The sequence below is a fragment of the Patagioenas fasciata genome, chromosome 6 (genome assembly GCF_037038585.1).
Source record: "Patagioenas fasciata isolate bPatFas1 chromosome 6, bPatFas1.hap1, whole genome shotgun sequence".
In the NCBI taxonomy this organism is placed as follows: domain Eukaryota; kingdom Metazoa; phylum Chordata; class Aves; order Columbiformes; family Columbidae; genus Patagioenas; species Patagioenas fasciata.
Genome location: NC_092525.1, coordinates 10,233,002 through 10,243,209, shown reverse-complemented (window position 1 = coordinate 10,243,209; position 10,208 = coordinate 10,233,002). Strand labels below are relative to the sequence as shown.

General features: G+C 52.0%; 1 protein-coding gene and 1 long non-coding RNA gene across 2 annotated transcripts in view; one reads left to right on the top strand and one right to left on the bottom strand.

Annotated features, from left to right (window-relative positions):
• Positions 1-521: 521 nt before the first annotated feature.
• The window catches only part of LOC136103964 (fatty-acid amide hydrolase 1-like), a 9,941-nt gene continuing 254 nt past the window's right edge, over positions 522-10,208 (bottom strand). Inside the window, exons 2-15 of the mRNA XM_065842508.2 lie at positions 8,859-8,972; positions 7,994-8,137; positions 7,528-7,661; positions 6,308-6,514; positions 5,856-5,896; positions 5,163-5,287; positions 4,804-4,929; positions 3,559-3,656; positions 3,091-3,190; positions 2,757-2,797; positions 2,065-2,104; positions 1,384-1,492; positions 952-1,097; positions 522-860 (exon numbers count right to left, since the gene is read on the bottom strand). Of these exons, the coding sequence (XP_065698580.2) occupies positions 732-860; positions 952-1,097; positions 1,384-1,492; positions 2,065-2,104; positions 2,757-2,797; positions 3,091-3,190; positions 3,559-3,656; positions 4,804-4,929; positions 5,163-5,287; positions 5,856-5,896; positions 6,308-6,514; positions 7,528-7,661; positions 7,994-8,137; positions 8,859-8,972 (1,554 nt within the window). The 3' untranslated portion in view covers positions 522-731. The remainder of the gene's footprint in view (positions 861-951; positions 1,098-1,383; positions 1,493-2,064; positions 2,105-2,756; positions 2,798-3,090; positions 3,191-3,558; positions 3,657-4,803; positions 4,930-5,162; positions 5,288-5,855; positions 5,897-6,307; positions 6,515-7,527; positions 7,662-7,993; positions 8,138-8,858; positions 8,973-10,208) is intronic.
• LOC139828258 (uncharacterized) overlaps positions 9,909-10,208 on the top strand; it is a 21,821-nt gene continuing 21,521 nt past the window's right edge. The window contains exon 1 of the long non-coding RNA XR_011739661.1: positions 9,909-10,130. This is a non-coding gene — a long non-coding RNA (uncharacterized lncRNA). The remainder of the gene's footprint in view (positions 10,131-10,208) is intronic.

The following is a 10,208-nucleotide window of genomic DNA, read 5'->3' as shown; positions in this document are numbered from 1 at the left end:
CTGGTGTCAGCATCTGGAAAATCCTACTGGAAAACCTGACGTGGCCCCTGCACCAAATAGGAGGGTGTGCAGGGCCCTGACATGCTGCTTTATAGATGCAATACCGTCAGCTGAAGCACTTTGTATCTTTGCCCTGGGGAAAGCAGGTGCCTACAGAGACAGGAGTCCATGATCACTCCAGATCTCCCCTCCGTGTGTGCCGGGTGCCAGCAGCCCTGCGCCATGGGAAGCCATCCAGCTCCTGCCCTGCTTGCTGGAGCCTGCAGGCAGGCACAGCTTTGACCTCAGGTTGCTGCTCCGCAGCAGGGAAACCACCACATTTTGTCCTCAGGAAGCTGAGAACGGAGGGGAAAATCCCTTTTCCTAGAGCACTCCAAGTAGGAGTCTGAACGACTCAGACAAAACCAGTCCCGTGCCTCAGTTTCCCCATTTATAAGTTCTTGCACTTCCTGGAGGGTGTTGAGAGGGCTATTAAAATCCATCCCAATCCCTCACACAAACACAGACCTGAAATAACAGACTTTCCAATAACAAAAAATACTGTATTAGAACAATGATTGGAAGTGCTCCACCACTGTGGAGCTCACCCTGCTTTCCCCTCGCACCCCAGAGCCAGCCCAGGCATCAATGCGTCCCCGCGGAGGGCAACACAAGTCCTGCGGGTGCGGCAGACCAAAAGATGACCTGCGCTGATGTTGGCTTGGATCCCATTCTGGGCGAGTGTGCGGGACTCAGACGATCATGTTTTTCTTCAGGCTGAGGGTCTCCACCTCCTTCATGAAGCGGAGGCACAGCTCCTCCTGCCACGGCAAGGCCACGCACTGCACGGCCACCGGCATCCCCACGCTGCCGCGAAAAGCCTGTGGCACAAAGAGAGGGGCAGAGGGCAGGGGGACGCCCATGGCAAGGGATGGGGATGCTCGTGCCGCTGGGGAACCTGGCGCCACTCACCTTCGCCAGGGTCCGGTCCCACCAGTCCCGAAAGTACCCCTGGTAGCCCTTCAGCTCCTCCTCATCCTCATCCGTCACCAGTGTGACGGGGACCACGCCGACAGGGAAGTCCAAGGCATTGTAGAGCATGGTGTAGCTGACTGCCACTGTGGGAGAGGGGGAGCTTGCATCACCATCCTGATGCAGGGAAAGCCTTCACCCCCCTCTGCCTAAATGACCTCCCAGCTACCTGGGTGTTTGTACTGGGAATTCAAGGGCTGCAGGATGTAAAACTGCCCCTTGGCTCCCACATGTCCCAGGGGGGTTCTCCTGGGTGTACTCCATGGGCTGGGGCTGCAGCTGCCTTGGGGTGAGGAACATTTCTCATCAATACTGGTGGAGTGCCACAGCAGGTCCACACTGCAGGCAAAGGCCCCCCATCGGTGGTCCTACCTGAGAGCTTCCCAGGGTAGCCAATGCCGAGAGCCGGGCCCAGCATGGGACAAAGCATGACGTCCAGATTCAACTTTTTCCACTGGGCGATGAACTGGTCGCAAAACTCCTGAGGAGGAAACACACCGGTGGTCGGTGGGGCGGATGTTCTGTCCCACGGCTGCTGGCTGAGGCTCTCCTTGGGTGCCCAACTGGGCTTGCAGCCCTTCTCCAGGAGCAGCCATCAGGCTACATCAGGACAGATCCTGCTAAAATCCAGCAACCCTTTGCTGCTTGGCCAACAGCCCTCCCAGCCTACAAAGCACCCTCCCCTCTGCTAAAGCTGGAGGTGGGGATTGAGCGTGGGGGCACATAGCAACCTGGGACACGGACATGGGTCTTGAGGAAACCAGAATGGAGATAAAGGCAAGTCTGCTGCAGCTGATGGCCAGTGTTTTCAAGCGTAAGACCGAAAAATTCAGGTCTGATTTGGGATCATGAATATGTCTACGTGTCATCCTGATCTTTAAATGTGCTGAGAACTTACACGTCTAAGGCACATTTGCTGAGGAATGATGTTATGCTTCCTACTTCTCATCACCAGTGACTTCATCATCTCCTAACCTTGGTGGGTACTGAATCTGCCTCTTCCCAAAGAGAAATAAACCAAAAACTATCAAACCCCGAATTGCAATACTTTACCTCAATTTCGCAGTGAAGACTCCAGACTTCATCCACTGTGCTGAAAAACAAACAAACAAACAATGAAAGACAAATGAAAGCGGCAAAGAGCAGCTTTAGGGGCAGGGAAGAGCATCAAAAGGCAGATGCGCACAGGTTAGCTCTGCTCCTGGAGCTGCAGCCAAGGGAAGAGAGGACTTTGGCAAAGTCCTGGTTTTTCTCTGAAGCACTGGGGGTCTTATATCTCCTTCTGCCCATGATGGAGGGCTGAAGACTAAAGGCAGATCGGTGCAGGGATTTGAGTCCTTTCTCACCACTAACCACCCAACAGCAGCAAGGAAAAGCAAACCTTCCCTGGGCATTTACCCTTCTTCTGTCTTAGGGTGCCTCCACCTCATGGCATGACAGATGCATTAAGCAGTGCTGAAGCTGACACCCTATTTCATTTCCCCAAGCTTCATCCAGTTCCTAAGCAAGACGCTGTGAGTCCCCACCCTCCTTCCCATCCTCAGCACTAGAATAGTTTGCCAAACCCTACAGGGTTATGGTGTTGACATAAACCGCTCTCAGTGTGCTCCCACCCTTGTGTTTTCTGCCTTATATTATCTCAGATGCACGCAGCTGGGGCAGTGCTCCTAATGCAGCAAACACTGCTGCTTTCCAACAGAGAAACCCAAATATTCACACATTTGCTCAGGCTCAGATCTACTCACTTTGGTCTCATACTTTTTAGGATACCTGAAAATCGAGGCGCCTGAGAAGAAGAAAGAAAGAAAGAAAAATTACATTACTACCAGCCCTGTCCTCTGAGACAACTGTCACAAATACAAGGTGTTGGCTCTGTGATCAGACAGGACTCATGGATTTTGCCCAAAGTAGGCAGGGGAGGAACAGAAATAGCATCACTCCTGTTTGAAGATGTGTCTAAGCACAGCCAGGCAGCAACACCTAGAGACTTCTCTATGAGAAAGCCTTACTGCCACGGGAGATAAGTTATTCTCCACCTATTGCTTAACTTAAACTACACTAGAAAGAAATGGACCTTACGAAGGGTTTGGCAATCCAGGAGAGGGCAGTTTTTAGCCAGCTTGGTGACCTCAACAACCAGAACAACGGCCCCACGCTGCTGTTCTCCAGCTCTCCTTTGCTGAAAGAGAAAAGGGTGTTTAGCTAAGCAGTGTTAGGAAGCAATCACAGTAGATCATCTTTCACAAGGCCAACCCCTCTAAACAGCACATTTAAGTGACAAAGTTTTGCTCCATTCCTCTGATTCTCACAGTATTTACAGGGTACCAGCGCCCAGTTTCCTTTTGTCTGTCAAGGCTGGTAACAATCCCAAAGAGACCCAAGGTTCATCTCAATCATTTGATGGTAAGTTCCCCAGTAAATCCCAGTACATATCAACCAGTATCTAGATCCAGCAGATCTGCTACCTGTATCCCGGTGCTAGCCAGACCCTAGGGAGGATTTTCATAAAGGCACCGATCACATCAAAGTGTTGCAGACTATACTTACAATTTCCTGAGAAAGGAGGAGCCCCCATCAGCAAACATCCCCCTGATGCAGAAATTAAAGACCACATGGTCCACATTGGTGAGTTCAAAAGGCACCAGCTGGAAGGACAGTGGAAGAGGAGTCAGTGGCACAAGCACGAGCGGGCTGTGTGGGATAAGCCATCAAGGGCTGGCAACAGGCTGAGCTGGGCTGAGGATTTCCTGACAAGCCCTCAGAAAAGCCTCCAGCATCTGAGGACACCGGGTCTTTCCCATCCCATCCATCCTTCCCTGAAAACGCTGTTTTCCCTTTAAGCAACAACTGATGATTTGAAAGACAAGAGGACGGGCTTGACCCCCTGACCTCCAAGCAGCCCCAAGGCACAAATGTCCCTCCAAAGCTGGCAGTGGGTGACAAAAGTGGGGAGTCTGTGCTCCCCACTTCACTTGTACAGGGGTAAGGGGGAGGCTGCAGCCACGACCATGCCTCATGCACAGGAGGTGAGGAGGCAGAGAGGAGGAAGGAGACCACCTCTGCTCTGCACCCCAAAAACTGAGACCCTAGAAACAGGTCTAGGTCAATATGGGGCTCCTTTGCTATGAAAGATTTGCCATCAGCAACTGCTCTTTTGCTTTCTCCTCAGGCCCTTGTTTCCAGATACAAAAAGATGGGAGGTGGCTTTCCATGCATTGTGCAGTAGATCTGTGGAACTGCTTGCCAAACGCTATGAGGCAGAAGAAATGAAATTGGCTTGAGAATAGGCTAAACAGGTACTTGGACACAAGCTTGTCATAGCCACTGAAGAGAAGTGGCCCATCAGGCCCAGGAAACAGGCTGAGCTGGCAGTAATCACACACCACTAGGACTGTAAGCTCCACACGGGCACTGCCTCAGGACCTGGGTTGTACAGCACTAAACACAATGTGGATCTCGGCCATAGTGTGAGTAAATGCATCCCCACTACAGATAAGCCATGCAGCAGTGTACGTGCTCCCCAGCGTGTGTTATGGATTGGGGTGGGCTCCCTTTTGTGTTTGCCAGCACCTAAAGAGCACTGAGATCCTGCTGAGAGCAGAAATCAAGTTGCAATATGAAGAATTTCTCATTTCCAGAAGCAGCTGTCTACTTTCATTAAAGCTGTGGGATGCTGAGTGGATTCCAGGGTTACTTTCCTTGCCAAATTTGCTTGGTGTTTACCCATGGATCCCAAAGACATGGTAGGAAGAATAGATGCAGTATGATTACCGGTTTCACGCAACACCCTACCGTGTGACCAGCATCCTCCAACAGCTCCTTCACCTCCCGAACGGCGCGTCTCATGGCAGGGCTTGGCATGGTGAAGAAATCGGTTTCGTAGTAGCCAATGCGGAGCGGCTGTGTGCTGGAATACACCTGCAGAAAAAGGCAAAGTGCCAGCTGGAAGGACATCAGTGGTGTCAGGAGCCAAGAGCACGCCCATGCTGCAGGGTGAGTCTGGAAAGCGGCACTTCTTGTGCCCACATGTCCACCCGCAGCATTTGGTAGGTTGGAATGGGTCATGGAAGGCTCCCAGGAGCCACTGGCGTTCTCGCCCTGAGCAATGGCAGCTCTTCTCAGAGCCCTTTGTCCCCTTCGAGGTCCTTTACCTCTTCATTGAAGGGAAGGGGAGGCACTGTGCTGTCCAGGTGGAACATGTCCTCGCACAGCAGCGCCCGCATGCACAGCGCCAGGCTCTCCACGTCTTTCGCCATCGGCCCCACGGCAGCAGCCACTGGAAGAGACCAGAAGAAAGCATTCATGGTTGAGGGTCTCTCAAGGGCATGTCCTGCAAAAGCAGGACTTCTCGGCATCGTTTTGACTTAATCTAGTGTTGGCAACAGATCCTCTTGGAGAATTGAGCTTTGGATGCCTACAGGTGCTTTCCCACCAGCAGGCCCCTTGCTGTGGACCCGGAGTTTTTAATCCATCAATATGTGCCCTGATGTCTCCATTTCATGATTTACAAAATTAAACAAAAAGCTTTGTTGATTACGACACAAGGACAACACAAGACACCAGTTTTGAGTGCTAACCTCTCCTCCCATGAAGCAGTGACAGACAGTGTAGCAACCTGGGGCTTACGGGGTGTGTTGAGGTTTATATGTTACACAACATGCTCCTCTCAGCTCATGCATGTTCCAGTTTCTCAGGAGTCATATGTGGGAATGGCTCTCTGAAAGAGACCCTGAAAGGGAACCTGCTCCTCTCTCTGAACGTGTTTGGGATCTCCCACAACCAGCTGAGGGTCCTTCTCAGCCCTTCCCCACTGCTCTCCCTGGAGGACAACTACCAATTCCTACCTGACTTCTGCCCAAGCACACCAGCAATGACTCCTTTTTTACTGTGAAGAAAAGAGACACATGAAATACATCAGCTGAGTAGTTTCCACTGAAGGGAAAGGCTTTAAGCAGTAGCAAGGGGTAATGAAAACGCTACCCTCCCTTTGCAGTGTAGAGGTTGGCAGAAGGAAGGGCCAAGGGGAAGCCCAAGAGGGACCCAACCTAGGCGAAAATGATTTATGTCCTGTCAGTCAGGAAGAATCACCCCCTTAGCATGCAGATGGAGAAGTTCCCCTGTCTCTGTTCTGGGGGAACTGATGCTTCCCTCCATACAGGCTCCAAAAAAGGCTGGGCAGGAGACAGAAACAAGCCCTTCCCAGTTCCTTAGAAGTCTCCCCTTGTCCACAGGAGCATCTCAGCATAGCTGGTAGGCTGGGTCTCACCCAGAGACATCCCTGCATTACTCACAGTACCTGAGTCTGTTCCCGGTGGGTTTGAGTCCACAGATCCCACAGAAAGCAGCGGGGAAACGCAGGCTCCCTCCTACATCTGTTCCTAAGCCCAGGATGGACCCACCTCCTCCTATAAGTGCCCCTTCTCCACCAGAGGAGCCTCCGGGGCTTCTGGTGTAGAGCAGAGGGTTGAAGGTCTGGCCAAAGATCAAGTTCTTGCAGTCATAGCTAGAGAGAGAGAGATATACTGGAAATGAGAGGAATGTAGTTATCTGTCGGTGTGGACCCCAGACACTACAAAAAGACTTTCGGAACGTAATTAGGTAATTCACTAGTTGTTACATCACATCACTTAGCTTTTGGAAGCTCCCATGAAGACCACTAGCCTTTTTGTGGCGGTCCCAGGAGCTGGATTCACTGCCAGCTAACTTCAGTGTCACCAAGCCTTTCCCAGACAGACTCTGTGACAGCGCAGGTACATCAAGCCTCCTGGGAAGGCTGCCCATTCCCACGGTCCTGAGTGCCACAGGACATCCAAACCAGCCCACCTGGAACAGGTCCAGGTTCCCCCACCCCAGGAGGGGGTAGCTGAGCCTTGGGAATGGCCTGAATGCCAGCTGCAGTGATATGCAAACACCAGATGCTCCCAAGAGCTGGTGCAAAATCTGATAATGCCTGGAGCAACCCTTTTGTGTGGCTTTTTTAAAACCTGGTCAGTCATTGCCATGTCACCTTACGGATGCATTTCACACACCCACGGAAGAGCTTTGCCAGAGTTTACTTGTCAGGACACAGGGACACTTGCTGCCAGCAGGGCACACCTGACCCCACTCTGTACCAATCATGTCAAGTGTGGTCTTGCTAGATACAGGAGGAGGTTTCAGAGCTGTATAATTTAAGGTCCTTAGCTTAACTAGCTTCACCTTCCATTAGTATGTCTTTGCACTGTATAGTTAGCAGGACCACCCCGAAAGGTAAATTAAAATAAAGTGATTTTAAAACATCCACCACAGGAAAAAAGTGCAGTGATTTCTCTCTTCTTCTCCTCCTCTTTCGCTTCTTTATTTCATTTGGAACTAGAGTTAATTTTCATCCTTAAAAAAATAAACACATTTACACTAAGTAAAACTTACAGACGCTAAGAATGGGCACTGGGTGTTGTTATTTAAGAAGTGGGAACTGAGAATTAGACTTGGTAGAAACCCTCACCTGCGATGAGGGAGGGAGGAGCGCCCACCTACCTGATGAGGGACTGGGGAACGTTGGTTTTGACAAACGGAATTGCCCCCTGTCTCCTGAGCACCTGCACCACCACGCTGTCCTCCGCTGCGGGTTTATTGAGGTTTTTTATAAACCCTAATGTGGAATCATGGCCCTGAGAACACACGAAAATCAGGTTTCCAAACAGAGGATTGCAATTCCCTCTGCCCCCCTATTTTTATCTATACATATATATATATAAGGATGTATGTGCATATGCAACAACACATCCATCATGCACACACTGCAGAGTGTACTGGTAGTAAATTTGACCAGTTTTCTATTGGCTCATATGGGAGACAGGCAGCAAACCCCACCACTTGCCAGGGTAGGCCACCTCATATCAACTATGACAAGGTTCACTAGAGCTGAGGTCAAACCTCCTCCCACTGCTGAACTTCAGCCCACAGTAATCCCAGGGTACACACATTATTGTGCTGGCGGTACCTGGCAGTTGATGGAGTCTTTGATGCTGACAGGCACCCCATAGAGCAAACCCAGCTTCTCCGTCGGCTTCGCTTTCTGGATCTGGGTCTCACTTTCCTGCAGATACTCCGTGATGCAGTTGGTTTCTGTAGCCATTTGGAGGGCCTTCGGAAAGCAGGTAAGCACGCAGGTGAGACACAGCCTGCAGCGTTGCACAGCAGCTTTCTGCTTTGCAAAGGACACCTGCCTTTTCCCCTTTTCCACTTCCCCATCTGGGCAGTCAGTATCAGGGCAGCTCTTCCTGTTCCTTTCCAAGACATTTTCATATCAAACTCCAAAACATTGTCTGGACACAGGGAGGCCACAGCACCGGCTGGGCCATGATGGAGTGAGGCACTGAGCCCGGCAGAATAGCAGAACCTGTTCTCTTGACTGGGCTTCTGGGGTGGCATAAAATGATAACGCTACAACATGAAGCCAGGAGGCCATCAGGGCACTTTGGCAGCAGTAGAGAATGGAAGTGGACGTTGAGTCTTCGAGACTTACCAACCCATTTGGAGATGGAGGGGAGGCAACAGCAGCACTCTGCAACTTCCCTATAGTTATACCTGCCCCTGGGAAGGTATAGGCTCCCTTAAGGAAGTATGGGCTCTCCAGATGCTGAGCTCGCTGCTCTCCTCGGTTCCAAACCGAGCCAAGAGCCATGGCAGCCAGGCAACCAGCTCTCTTTTTGCTCACAGAAATGCACAGGAAAGCCCAGCCCTAACCAGTGAGCAGTGACAGCTCAGCAACGTTTGAACCAGCATTTGAACCTTGTATTGAACTTCTCCCCAGAAAGCCAGTCCCACCATTGACAAGATGCTGCCCCACCACCCTCGGTCCTCACCTTGCTCACGTAGGCGTAGAAGACGTGGTCCGGAGGGAGGGAGCCATCCCGGAGTTTCTTGGAGAGCTCCGGCAAAGGCAGAGAGAGGATGGGGACCATTTTCACAGAAGGATGCTAAGGGAAAGGTTGAACACGCAATAAGACACCTCTACCACAGCTGGTGGGCAATTCCTCTTCCTTTGTCGCCCACCCTAAGAACACCTGCCATTTGGTGACCCAATGCAAGATCTGCCTCAAGACCGCAGTTCTGCTCATACCCTGATACCAGTGAGCATGGGGTAAAACCTGCAGGGCCAGTAGTAACCCAGGTTTTCTAGAGTCTTGCCTTCTTGGCCAGACTGATTTCACCAAGCACCTGCTGTTTTGCCCAGCCTAGTTCAGACAGGTCTTGGCCAGGCCTGGGGCAACTGCTTGGTGCAATGCTCTTCACTGAATTACAGTGAGAATTGGCAGCATGGTTATAGGTATTGCTTCAGCAAGAAACTAAACTGGACCTGACACCAGGTCTTCTCCTGGCATCACCAAGGCATCCTGCAGAGAAGCACACAAAACAGGGAGACCCTCGGCTGACAGCAGACAGGTCATTCTTTTTGGCCAGTGGAGATTTACCTGCCACTTGCTAAATGTAATGAAAAATCTTTAAACCTCATCCCCCAAGCTGGACTCTGACCCAAGCGAGTCCACTCCAGCCATAGGTCGAGCAGCCTGACAAAGATTGCAGGGGGTTCCACACGGCTGGCACCGGTGGCATTGCACCCAACCCCAGGGACACCGTCCTCTGGGGCTGGGCGGCTTCAATTTGGCCTCGGCTGATGGCCCTTTGGCCTCGGCTGATGGCACGTTGCCTCTTGCCTTTTCCCAGCGGCCCCTCAGCAGCCAGGCTGAGCCTCCAACCATGGCAAAAGAGGCCGGGAAGCTTCGGGACAGGGAGACGCGATTTTTCCTCCCCTCCCTGCCGGTTACTGATCGCTGGCGCCTGCGCCGCTGCCCGTTCTGCCCCGCCGCACCGGAGGCGTTTCCTATTTCCTCCCCATCCCCGCTACAGAGGGGATGGCAGCATTGCTGGTGGGGGGCTGTGTGTGCATGCATGTATAGATTTAGAAAGGCAAACAAACCAACAAACCCAAACCAAACTAAATCCCTATAACTCCATATTAGGAGCCGGGACGCCGCCTGGCAGCCCAGCAGCTGCCCCTTGCAGGCAGACACCCCCCCGCCCGCAGGAGCTGCACGGCTGATCTCCCCGGGGCTACGCTAAGGAAAGGGGTCGGGGTGAGTGAAGCCATGACCGTGCGGAGCCGGCTCCCCCATCCCCGGTTGGGTGGAAGGGAGCAGCGCGGCTTATCGCAC